The following is a 12,841-nucleotide window of genomic DNA, read 5'->3' as shown; positions in this document are numbered from 1 at the left end:
AGATATAGGCAATGATATATGCATTTTTTTCCTCATCACTGGGGTTTCACTGCTGCAGACTAACATTTTATATTTACTTATTTGACAGAGATAGAGAGAAATTGAGAGGAAAGGGGATATAGAGAAGGGGAGGGGAGATGGGTGGTGGGGCACTGGGTTAAACGCACATAGTATGAAACACACAAGGATCCCAGTTTGAGCTGCAGCTCCCTACCTGCAGGGGAATTACTTCATAAGCAGTGAAGCAGGTCTGTGAGTATCTTTCTTTCTCTTTCCCTCTCTGTCTTCCCCTCCCCTCTCAATTTCTCTGTGCTATCCAAAAATCAAAACAATGGCCATAAGAGCGGTAGATTTGTAGTGCAGGCACTGAGTCCCAGCAATAACCCTGGAGGGAAAGAGAGAGAGAGAGAAGAGGAGAGACAGTGATATACCCACAGCACTGTTTCACTGCTTGGGAAGCTTCCCCCCTGCATGTGGAGACAGGGAACTTGAGCCCAGGTCCTTATGCAGGCTAACATGCTCTTTACTGAGCGCACCACCGCATACCCCCTCTAGATGAACTTTTGCATAGAGACAGAGATAGAGACAAGGAGAAAGCACAGCGCTAAAGCTTCCCTCAGTGCCACAGAAGCTGAGCTCAGTCGGGGTCATGTCCATGACAAAACTGTACACTATCTGTACACAAGGTTGGTCAGTGATTGTGCCAGCCTAGTAAGTCCTATCTGATGGTGAGTCCTGACTTACTTTCTCAGTCTCAAAAGATATTTAAGGGTTCCACCAACCACTCTTTTAAAAACATTTTAATGCTATTTTAATGAGAGATACACAGATGTATGTGTGTGTGTGTGTGTGTATATATATATATATATATATATATATATATATATAGAGAGAGAGAGAGAGAGAGAGAGAGAGAGAGAGGAGAGAGAGAACAGACTCAACCTATTCATCTCTGGTTTATGGTGGTGCTGGAGATTGAATCAGTGACCTTGGAACCTCAGGCATGACAGTCTTTCTCTATAACTGCCATACCATCCCCCTTAAAAATGTTTTATTTTTAATTTTATATATTTATTTTTATTACTGGATAGAGACAGAGAAATTGAGAGTGGAAGGGGAGATAGAGAGTGAGAGAGAGACACCTGCAGCCCTGCTTCACCACTCCTGAAGCTTTCCCCCCTGCAGGTGGAGACCAGGGGCTTGAACTTGGGTCCTTGTGCACAGTAATGTAAGCAGTTAACCAAGTGCACCACCAGCTGGCCCCTCTTAAAAGTATTTTTCCTTATCTAGACAAGCTGGTCAAATTAATGCGATCAAACTGCACTCTAGAGAAAAGAGTCTTTGGAAAAATGTTGGATGTAGTTGAGGGAAATTATACTGGCTCTTTTGTCAATGTTAGACTCTAATATCATTAATTGTCCTTGAACTTTTGTTATTATAGAACTATAATTATACTTGATCTTGAACTCATTTTGTTTCCTTCTAACATTTATTTTTCCCTTGAACTGGGGCACTGCTCAGCTCTGGTTTTAAGCTAGTGCAGGGGATTGAGCCTGGGACTTTTGAACCTCAGGCATAAGAGTCTCTTTGCAAAACCACTATGTTATCTACCCCGATTTATTTTTTGTTTCCTAAAGCATCTGGTTTAGCTCTCTAAACATTTAAATTTTCTCCACACCCTCCTAATTCTAATCAATGAGAACATACATTGACATTGAATTGCCTTGGAAGAGATTAAACCAGGCACTGCTCAATCCCCAGATGGCAGAAAAAGTCCTGACACTTTCACCTGAACACTTGTTGTCTCTTAAGTGAAGATGGCAGCCATGATATTTGCAAACACCCAGACTGTGACTGAAAATGATAAAGAGAAGTAGCCATGGGCTGGGAAGACAGCATAACAGGGATGCAAAAGACTGTCCAACCTGAGGCTCCAGGGCCCCGGGGACAATCCCCAATAGTAACATGAACCATAAACCATAAGCCAGGGCTCACAGTATTCTGGTTAGAAGAGAGACAGAAGAAGGCATGAGATTATGTCTGATTACTAAATATGCCATATTAATGCTCCACACTGCCATTCCCCACGCCTGCTTTTTTTTGGGGGGGACGGGGATGACATTTCTGGCAAATCCAAAAGGTTCTATGGCCTTTAGAATTAATACATATCAGGAGCTTTGAAATCAATATACCAAATACATAATAAAAACAATTAATAAAATCCTACTATTATGAAAGGACCAGGTGTTAGATCAGTGGGTAGAGCTCACAACTGAACCTGGGTTCAGTCCCCAGGTCCCCACCTGCAAGGGGGAAGCTTCACCAGTGATGGAGCAGGGCTATTGGTTTCAGGTGTCTCTCCATTTCTCTCTCCTTCTCTGTCTGTCACACTCTATTAAAATCTTGCTCTTTGGCATGGACAGAGCTGTACAGGTGTCAGACACCCACTCTAGCTGGAAGATAAATAAAAAACACACTCTGTGAGTCTAAAGCTGAGCGGCAGTTCTTGGAAAGGACCAGAAGCTGCTTCGCTGCCCTCACCTGGCCATTGTGTCCTTTGTGACACCCAAGCCTAGTAAGCGACGTGTCTCTCTGGATTCTGTGAGCTGTTCAAGCAAATCAGCTGAAACCAGGACAAAGGCTGTAGAAACCTCCTGTCAGCAGCACAGTGACAACTGGGGTAGATGGAGGAGAGGGTCCTGAGGACTGAAACCTCAACCATGGGATCCAGATCCATGGCCATATCCCAGCAGAGGGTGTCAGAACTGTGGTGAATTGTGGAGCAATATAGTATCTGACAAACCTATGAGGATACGATGAAATTGGGATCAGAATGATTTTGGAAACACTCAAAGGACTGGCAGTGCTGGAAGAATACAGGAAATGGATGGCTGTGTTTCTATTGGTGTCACCAAAACCTACATAAAAGCATGCTGTCTGCTAGAGCTATTTCTACTGAGGGAGATGATTAGGCTAAGTGGTGGAGGAGGAAAAAGAGAAATGAAATCCTTCCATTTTTCTTCAATCTATTTTTGGTTTCTCTAGAAAAAGCATGGATGTGTGCTGTGTCACTCATTGTTTAAACTCCCAGACTCACATGATGGAGGTGGAATTGTTCAAGGAGAATGGGTCTTTTATTTTATTAGAGAGAGATACAGAGAAAGAGAGACGAGAGCACTGCTCAGCTCTGGACTATGGTGGTGCTAGGGATTGAACCCGGGACCTCAGAGGCTCAGGCAGGAGAGTCTTTTCCCCAGCCTGAGAATAGGTGTTTAAAATCATTGATTGTATTTACCAATTTCAAAATAATGCAAAAAAACACATAGTGTTGCAAGTTCACATTATTTATTATCGGGCTGTCCTAGTTAGTATAGTTTTGTTGTTGTTTTATTTTGTTTTCACCCCTGATGATCTGGGTGAGGAGAGGATCTGGTTTTCCAGTTCTGATGTCTCAGCGGTAGAACAGCAGCACAGTTGTCCGGGTTATTTCCAGGCTGTTGCTGGCTTCAGTGTGAGTCCCATATCCACTCCAATCCCAGGAGGAGAAGTCCCCACACTGCTTGGGACTGGCCTCTGGGAAGTAGCCTCCTCCACCAATGCAGTGCTGGGAGCAGGGAGGAGAGACACAGGGAGAGTCAGCTGCCCAAGGTTAAGCTCCCTGATCCTGCCTCCTCCCAGACCTCATGGGACTAGACAACCCTCTCATCTTCCTTCTTCCCTGTTGGGCTCTGGGGTCCCCTCTGTCTTCACTGCCTTGCTTTCTCCACCTCAATCTCAGCCTTCCTTCCCCCTCTTCCTCAGCCATCACCCAGTGCTGCCTCTCAGGGCTCAGTCCTCACCCCTTCTCTGCTGGGGCTCCTCCCCTCTAGGACATGAGCTCCTGTCCCCTGTCCCTGTCACCAGCGACTCCTGCTTGTCTGAGACCCCAGCTCTGCTTCCTGCCGGAGACCCACCTGCACTTGCCCCTGAGTGCCTCCACCTGGACACCCCAACTTTCTAGACCCTTCCTGGAGCCCACAGACACACCCACTCTCCCGTTAACCCTGTGCCTTCTCCTGTCCTGTCACCTTTTTTAATTCTCAGGACCCAATCATACAAAATAAAAATGATGTTGGCTTTCTCCTTGCCATCCCTGTTAATCTGGTATCAGGAATGGCTGATCCACCTGCTAAGTGTCCCTGACCCACCTGCTCCTTCAGCTTTGTCCAGAACACCAGCTTCAGGTTTGTTAACCCCTAGTTCCCTGACCAATGTCCATTTTCCTACCCCTGTCAGCATCACCACAGCATAAGTGAACTAGTCACACAGTACTTGCCCAAAATTCTCTAATGAGCAGGCAGGGAAGTAGGTAATGTTCTAGATTCTCAAGTATGAGGTCCGGGGTATGATTCCTGGCAACCAATGAACCAAAGTGGCTCCTGCTTATGTGTAAGTGCACACACACACACACACACACCTTCTTTCCATAAAACTCACGTGCTCTGTGTTACAGCCAGTGACTCTCATCCCAGGACACAGGGCGTTGGCTGCTTTCTCATGATTAAATACCCGGAACTGGACAAATCCAGCCACAAACTCACCTAGAAAAGAAGAGGAGAGAGGAGTCAGGTGTCAGAGGAGGAGCTAGAGGCTGCATCCCTGGGACTGCAGGGGTTCCCTGCCCGGTTGCACCTCAATACTACAGCAGTTGCAGAACAGCACAGCCTGGGCCTGGCCTTGGTTGTGAATGACCCTCTCTCCATCTGGCAGAGGACATGCCTGGGCTCAAAGAGCACCTGGTCTGCACAAGACCCCAGGAGGAGCCAGACTCCCATAAAAATCCGCAGGAATCCTGCAGAGGCCCAGCAGGGGGATTCATGGTCAGAGGTGACATGTCTGATTATCTGACGTCTCCAACAGGGGGCACTCTGCCACTTCCTGGGAGAATAGGCACACCAAGTAATAAACAAACAAAAAACTCACAGTAAAAGTAATAATTGCCTAACAAGATTTATTTTTGTGATGATAGAGAGAAATGCCTCTTTAAAAAAAGAAGTTAATTACTGCAATTTATAGAAGTAAAATTTTCTGGATGGGATAGATAGCATAATGGTTATGGAAAGACATTCTCATACCTGAGGCTAGAAGGTTCCAAGTTCAATCTCCCACACCACCATAAGCCAGAGATGAGCAGTGCTCTGGTAAAAGGAGAAGGAGGAGGAGGAGGAGGAGGAGGAGGAGGAGGAGGAGGAGGAGGAGGAGGAGGAGGAGGAGGAGGAGAACAAGAAGAAGAAGAACAAGAAGGGGAAAGGAAAGAGGAAGAAGGAGAAGAAGATGATGATGATGTAGAAGAGAAAAAAGAAGAAGAAAGAGGTTTAGAAAGAGAAAGGAAAATGCCTGAAGCCCATGCACATGGGAAACAAGCCCTCAAGTCTGAGTCCTTGTGAATGGAAGCAGGTGTCTTCTACTGAGTGAGAAATCACCCAACCCCTAATTAGTTGTAGAGCATTGCTCAGCGCTGACCTCTGGTCCTTTCAGGCATTGAACAGATTGTCTGTTGCATAAACCATTTTGCTATCACACATTGTCTTTCTTTAAAGTTTGGTTTTAATGTCTCAGGAAATGGTGCAATGGACAAAACATTAGACTCTCAAGTGTGAGGCTTTAAGTTCCATGTCAGGCATCATGTGCCAGAGAGATGTTCTGGTTCTGTTTCTCTCCTCCTCTCTCCTATAAAGAAGTAAATAAATCTTCACAAAAATAGAGACAGGGTGAGAGAGACAGCATAATGATTATGCCAAGAAGTTTTCATGCCTAAGGCTCTGAATCCTGAATTCAATCGCCCCCTGACAGACAGAGAGACAGACAGACAGACAGACACACACACACACACACACACACACACACACACACACACACACACACACCAAAAGCCAGAACCACAATAAGCCATATACCATCAGTGATCTGATTGAGAGAGAGAGAGAGAGAGAGAGTCAAGAGTCCCCTCCAAGTCTCAATTACTTTCCTGAAAAGAGGTTACTAGGGAGTTAAGAGATGTTCTTTCTTTCTGGAGTTGGGAGTCTAAGCACTTCTGCCTCTGCTTCCCTTTACTTCTGTAAAGACGTATTTTATTTGTGGTCTGGGAGGTGGTGCACTGGATAAGGCATTGGACTCTCAAGAATGTGGTCCTGATTCAATCCCTGACAGCACATGTACCCAAGTGACATCTGGTTCTGTCTTTCTCTCTCTCCTATCATTGCTCATGAATAAATAAATAAAATTTTTTTCTTTAAAAAAAAGATGTATATTATTTCACTACTTTAGTTCAGCTTATATTGATATATTTAGCCTGGAGCAAACTGGGGGTAACTGCTATGTGCTACCAACAGAGGGCACTAAAGGGCTGCTCTTTTCTTAACTGCTGGAACTGATGGTAGGCAGGCTAAACAGTGAGTACTGATTTTAATGTGGAGAAGATAGTAATTGTTTTAAAAAATATATTCTATTTATTTATTTATTTTAATGAGAAAGATACACAGAGAGAAAGACCAGAGCACTGTTCAGCTCTAACTGAGGGTGGTGCTGGGAATTGAACCTGGTACCTCAGAGTCTTGGGCATGAGTGCCTTTTGCAGAACCCTTATGTTGTTTCTTCAGCCTGAGAAAATAATAATGCTAACATTGAGTTTTCTGGTGATGATTAAAAGGATTGAAAAAGATTTGGCACATGGAAGTGTTTGTAAATGTTCACCTTTAGAAGGGCTGTGCTTAACCACTTTGACAGTAGTGCAGGGAAGGATGCAAGACACTGACCTTGACCAACAGGCGAGTAATAAGAGGCAGTTTTCTTAGCATCCCCAAAGTCATAGACGACAGGAATGGCTGGGCCGTTATCCTTCCAGCATGTGCCGATTCCAAACTTCACTGGGTATTTCTGGAGGACCCCAAACACAGGTGGTGAGAAAAGTGTGGGATGCTGTCTTGCTAAGACTGATGCCTCAGACATAACACTCACAAATCAGTCTTAGTGACACCCATCCCACATCCTTTTCCTTCCCTCTCTCTCTCACTTATATATTTAGAGAAATACCACAGCACTGAGACTTCCTACAAAACAGGGTGAGCTGGACTCAAACCTGAGTCACAGCCATGGAAAAGCAGAGCTTTATCCAAGTGGCTTAATATTTCACCAGCCCTTTTCACTACCCTCTCAACCCCCACTGTCTCTCTCAGCATCTTCCAGCCTGACTCTGAGTTTCTGAGAGAGGAACACACATACAGTCAAGTTACAACAGAGGATAAGAGCAGCCAGTGCAGAGGCCAGATCTCAGTCCTCACCCAGCACTTGGCTCAGATGAAAAGTCCCCTAGCCAGCTGCCTACATCCTTACCCGGTAAAGGCCAAACAGATTTTTTCCTGTGGTCTGGAAAAATCCTGAGGTGGTGCGGTACCTCAGCAGGGCTTTGCTCCTCCAGTTCTCCACTGGGGTCTTGTTGGGGACCTGCCAGATGCCCAGGTTCTCAGCCTGGATGTCGAAGTAGCCAGGGTTCTGCAAGGGACAGACAATGAGCCTGAAGCCAGGACTCCCCCCCACACTCCCAAGCCCATCAAACATGCCTCACTGAGGCCTAGAACTCAACTCCTGATGGCAGAGGGGAGAAGGAGCAGTGTTCAGACACCCCACTTGCAGTAAGAAAGGATAGCCCAGTTCCCTACACCTATTTGATGGCTCAGTGACCAAAACATGGAGGGATCTCTTCCTCTCCCCACCTGTTCTCCACCTCATCTCTATCCTATCCCTTCCTTTGCCTGGGGTGTTCAGCCTCATCCCCCCACTCTCTGCAAGAGTGGCAGTGGCCCCCACCTTGTAATCGTCACTGGTGGCCCCCTCTGCAGAGCCGAACGTGTTGTAGTTGGCCCAATTGCCATCACCCTCAGGGTTGTTTGCCTGGTTGCCTTGCTGGCTGCTCCAGCGGTCGCCCACCGTGCACCTCCCGGCCATGTGGTTCTCATGTACACTGGCCACTAAGGTCCAGCCACCACCGTCTGTGGTCATGTCACAGAAGGTCTGGTAGGTGGTCCCTTGCTTGGTGAGGAGGGTATACACGCCATCTGCAGAGGGGAGAGTCCAGAGCCCCCTGTCTGAGTGCTGTGGTCACACAGGTCCAGGAGAGGAGGGCTGGGAGGAGACAGCACCTCCTGTGTCCCCACACACATGGCCTCCCTGTGTGGAAGAAGATTCTTTGGGGTGAACTGGGGGCAGAGCTGAAAAATTCTGTCCTTGGAAACTCACCAGAGATTGTACAAAAGACATGCTGGGGGTGGGGGTCAGGTGGTAGAGCAGTTGCATAAGCACAAATGGTGCTAAGGGTAAAGACCAGTGTAAGGATCTCAGTTTGAGCCCCCAGCTCCCCACCAGCAAGGGGGTCGCTTCACAAGCAGTGAAGCAGGTCTGCAGGTGTCTGTCTTTCTTTTCCCATCTTTGTCTCCCCTCCTTTTTCAGTTTCACTTTGTCCTATCCAACAACAACAACAGCAATAACAATAATAACATTACCAACAGAGTTAACAACAAGGGCAAGAAAATGGGAAAATGGCCTCCAGGAGCAGTGAAAGCATGATCATCTCACATGCCTCCTGTGTGCTCCACTCTGAATATGACCAGGGACATTGAGTCCCTGTGTTCTTAAGGACATTCAGATGTGACCTAGTGGCCACATACAGGCCTCGTCACCAGGTGAAAGAGCTGGGCAGACAGGGTCAAGTACTTCTAGGAGGAGCTCTTTGTGTCCTTACTTACCTCTGGCTCCAGAGCAGCGCTTTTTTACTTCCTTGCAACTCCGAGGCAGTGAGGACACTAGAGTGGGGCAACTCCCATCTGGTGCTGCAGCTAAAGGAATGAGAACACCTCCTGTGATGTTTGCTCAGGTGACATCACCTTTCCTGTCACCAGCACTAACACTGCTGTGTCCCTAGCTCAGCTGCCTGCTGTGAGCATGACTCTGGATTTCGTCTGCTGGACTCTCTGTTCCCTGTCTGCACAAAAGGACACAGAACTCTCCTCTCCACTAGTGACAGACCCCACCACTGTGTCTCTGAGCATGGGACTCTGTGTTCAGACAGTGAGTCCACAGGAGCAGCAGAAGCTGAAAGGGGACATGATCCTCCCACCCCTCCCTGCTGAGTCCTCGCAGACACACAGGCCACATGGAGTGGGGGCCATGGGGCCCTCAGGCCTTACTCCCTGACCATGGCTGTGAGACCCAGGTCACAGAGAAGATGCACAAACCACATTGGTGCCCAGTCCAGCTTCTGAGCATCTAGGACTCCCTGATGGCCAAAGCTTGATTATCCAAACTCTCATCTCCTCATCTCACCACCACCCCTACATACACACACATACACATGATGCACACACACACACACAGGATGCACACAGACACTGCATTATTGCCCAGGGACTCACCAACACTCTGCACCATGGTCGCCACTGCAAGAAAGAACAGGAAGCAGCATCTGGACAGTGTCCTCTAAGGGGGGCAAGAGGCACAAGGTCACTGGCTGACCTTCCTATCCCCCCTCCACCCTGGACCTTGACCCTCTAGTCAGGAACCCCCAGTGATAGGTCTGTTGGCTTTCTGGAACCTCCTGGGACAGCCCATCCTGAGGCAGCCTGTAAACCCCAGTGCATGGCCCCTTTCCCAAAACCCACCCTCAGGCCAGCCCCCACCTGAGGCTCCATCTCTGCTCCCCACACAGGTCTGGTCTGGGTCAGAATCACCCTCCTCCCAGCAGAGTCTCTCCCTCCTGTCTGCCCCCAGGAGCCAGGTGCTGAGAGTCCCTGCCAGGTGCAGCCTCACTCAGAGCTCCTGCCTGTGCAGAGGTGCTGCTGTGGGGACTGTGCTGGGCCCTTTATGGGCACAACCACACCCGCTCCCTACCCCTCCCTGCCCCATCCTCTGCAAAAGAACAGATGCGTTGCCTCTGTTGGTGGAGGGACTGTGTGTTCACACAGGTGACATCATACATATGTGATAAGGACATTTGCTTTGTCAGAGCCACACAGTGTGACAGGTGATATCAGACCAGGATGGTGGAACCTCAACTCTTCCCTACACCCTCTCCTATGCCCTCTTCAGGGGCTCTGGCTTCTCTGACACAGGACTGTGCAGACCTCACAGTCTTTGGCTCTCTAGCACACCCACTGACACACTCACTGACCCCCTTGCTTCCTCCTGGGTCCTTTCTAGGGCTTTGTGCAAACTCACACCTCACTCTTATAACTACTTTAAAATGATCAAAGCTGCAAAATGAAACCAGTACTAAACTATGCATGCAGCCTTTACCTGCATTTGCCATCACCACCAGCTAGATCATCTCCCCCATCTGCTTTAGCACCTGTGCTCTCTAAGCACACACACACTCATGCCCTATGTTGAACAATCTGAGGAAAAGTACATTCATCTGTGCTTTCTTCATCTCTAAAGGAGCATCACTAATAGGAAAGCTGATCTTAATGCTCATTGTACAATAGCATTTGTATCAAGGCGTTCCTGGTGCCCCATGTGCCAGAGCAAAGCTTTGGTTTGTCTCCCTCTCCCTCCAATCTCTATCTACATTGTGTAAACAACAAATAAATAAATAAATAAAATTGCTTGTGGGGGAATAGCGTAATGGCTATTTAAAAAAGACTTTCTGCTGGATGGGGTTAGATAGCAAAATGGTTATGCAAAGAAACTCTCATGCCTGAGGCCCCCAAGGTCCCAAGTTTATTCCCCCAGATCACCATAGCTAGAGCAGACAGTGCTCAACAATTAATAAATAAATAAATAAGATTTTCTGCCTAAGTCTCTGAGGTTTCAGTTTCAATCCTTAGCAACACCATAACCCAGAGCTGAGAAATACTGTTGTAAAATTTAAATAATTAATTAATTAATCAACTAATTAAATGGTAATGTATTTTCTTCTAGAGATGTTCTTATTGAGAATAATGGTTACACTAGCACAGTACGTGGTAGAAAAAGTAAATGAAATCCTTCACTGATTTCTTAATATATTCTCAGAGTTGCTGAAAAAGATCATAGTCCAGGGGCTGGGTAGTGGTGTACCTAATAAAGTGCATATAGCTCTTTCTAAGTGAGAGAACCCCTTCAATTATCTGAGTTTGACATCTCCTGCTCCCCACCTTTCACCCCGGATGCTTCATGAGTGGTTTGCTAGTGTCTCTCTTTCTCTCTCCCTTTCTATTTCCCCTTCCCTCTCAATTTCTCTGTCCCATCCAATATAATGAAAAAAAAAAAAAGCTGCCAGGATCAGTGGATTCATAGTGCCAGCACCAAACCCTATCGATAACCCTGTAGGCAAAAAAAAAATAAAAATAAAAATAAAAAATCCCAGTGGGTTCTGGGTCACCTGAATGTTTAAATTTCAACCTCAGGTGTTGGAGGTGGAATTCTCTAAGGATCACAGGTGTTTTAAGTCATGGATTTATTTTTTACCAAATGGTCAAAATGATGGATAGAAACAGTGCTACAAATGGGCATGATTATTCTATTAGAATCTTTTTTTTCTTTTTCATTCTAGGGATCTAGTGTTTGAGTGAGATTCAGCTCTACAACTCAGAGCTCTCAGTGGTAGAACAGGAGCACAATTACCTGAGTGATGTTTCGGCTGCTGCCCCAGCCACTGTGAGTCCCATATCCATTCCAGGCGCTGGCAGGATGTCCTGTATGCTTGGGGCTTCTCTCTGGGAAATTGCTTCCTCCACGGATGCAGAGCTGGGAGCAGGGAGGAGAGACACAGGGAGGATCAGCTGCCCACACAGTGAGACCCTCAAAGTCAAGCTCCCTGATCCTGGCTCCTCCTCCTCATGGGACACAGTTTGGATTTTATGATATTGAGGGTATTGGTTATCTATTTTAGTCTGAATCCTTTCTCTGAGTCTCTTTGACATAAAATATCTTTATTTAAAAAAAATATTTTATTTAGGGGCTGGGTGGTGGCATACCTGGTTGAGCACATATGTTACTATGCGCAAGGACCTGGGTTTGATCCCCTAGTCCCCACCTGCAGCGGGGGGAAGCTTAGCAAATGGTGAATCGGTGCTGCAGGAGTCTCTCTTTCTCTCTCCTTCTCTATCTCCCCTATCTTCTCAATTTCTGGTTGTCTCTATCCAATAAAGAAAATTTTAAAAAATTTAAAAACTTTAAAACAGAAAAAATATTTATTATTGGATAGAGACATAGAGAAATTGAGAGGTGGGTGGAAGATATAGAAGGAGAGAGAAACAGGGAGACACCTGCAACCTTGTTTCATCACTTGTGAAGCTTTCCCCATGCAGGTAGGGAACCATGGGCTTCAAGCTGCTTCTTTTTAAAATTTCTTTATTGGAGGATTAATGTTTTATAGTTAACAGTAAATACAATAGTTTGTACATGCATAACATTTCTAAATTTTTCACACAACAATACAACCCCCACTAGGTCCTCTACCATCCTGTTCCAGGACCTAAACTTCCCACCCCCACTCACCCCAAAGTCTTTTACTTTGATGCAATACACCAACTCCAGTCAAGGTTCTACTTAGTTTTTTCTCTTCAGATCTTGTTTTTCAACTTCTGCCTGTAAATAAGATAATCCCATACTCATCCTTGTGTTTCTGACTTATTTTACTTAATGTGATTTCTTCAAGCTCCATCAAAGATGGGTTGAAAATGGTAAAATCACCATTTTTACTCTGAAAATGTCCAATAGTTCTAGTTTACTTATCTTTTCATTTAGCTCTTACATTTCTTTTTTTTTATTCTTTTATTATTTTTTTATTTATAAAGAGGAAACATTGACAAAACCATAGGATTAGAGA

At 46.1% G+C, this 12,841-nt stretch overlaps 1 protein-coding gene across 2 annotated transcripts; it reads right to left on the bottom strand.

The window, feature by feature from the left end:
* Positions 1-3,328: 3,328 nt before the first annotated feature.
* Positions 3,329-12,593, bottom strand: LOC103122705 (intelectin-2-like). Of its 2 annotated transcripts, XM_060198095.1 has the most exons (9): positions 12,511-12,593; positions 11,635-11,757; positions 9,447-9,510; positions 8,781-8,870; positions 7,846-8,093; positions 7,372-7,530; positions 6,795-6,915; positions 4,477-4,580; positions 3,329-3,604 (listed from the first exon to the last, which is right to left on the bottom strand). In XM_060198095.1, exons 3-9 carry the CDS (start codon positions 9,460-9,462, stop codon positions 3,452-3,454), a joined length of 891 nt encoding a protein of 296 aa, XP_060054078.1. In that variant the 5' UTR covers positions 9,463-9,510; positions 11,635-11,757; positions 12,511-12,593; the 3' UTR covers positions 3,329-3,451. The 2 variants fall into 2 exon arrangements, with proteins under 2 accessions (XP_060054078.1, XP_007533375.2); XM_007533313.3 differs by lacking the exons at positions 11,635-11,757; positions 12,511-12,593 and adding an exon at positions 9,711-9,835.
* Positions 12,594-12,841: the final 248 nt, after the last annotated feature.

This window comes from Erinaceus europaeus, chromosome 9, assembly GCF_950295315.1.
Source record: "Erinaceus europaeus chromosome 9, mEriEur2.1, whole genome shotgun sequence".
Taxonomy (NCBI): domain Eukaryota; kingdom Metazoa; phylum Chordata; class Mammalia; order Eulipotyphla; family Erinaceidae; genus Erinaceus; species Erinaceus europaeus.
Note: the sequence above shows the minus strand (reverse complement) of the source record. Positions and strands in the feature narration are given on the sequence as shown.

Bases quoted from the DNA above. Each gene is read 5' to 3' on its own strand.
- LOC103122705 (XM_007533313.3), bottom strand. The intron at 8,094-8,780 runs GTAAGTAAGGAC...TCCCCTCTGCAG, and splicing joins GCGCTGCTCTGGAGCCAGAG to ATGGCGTGTATACCCTCCTC. The intron at 3,605-4,476 runs GTGAGTTTTATG...CCCTGCTCCCAG, and splicing joins CTGGCTGTAACACAGAGCAC to CACTGCATTGGTGGAGGAGG.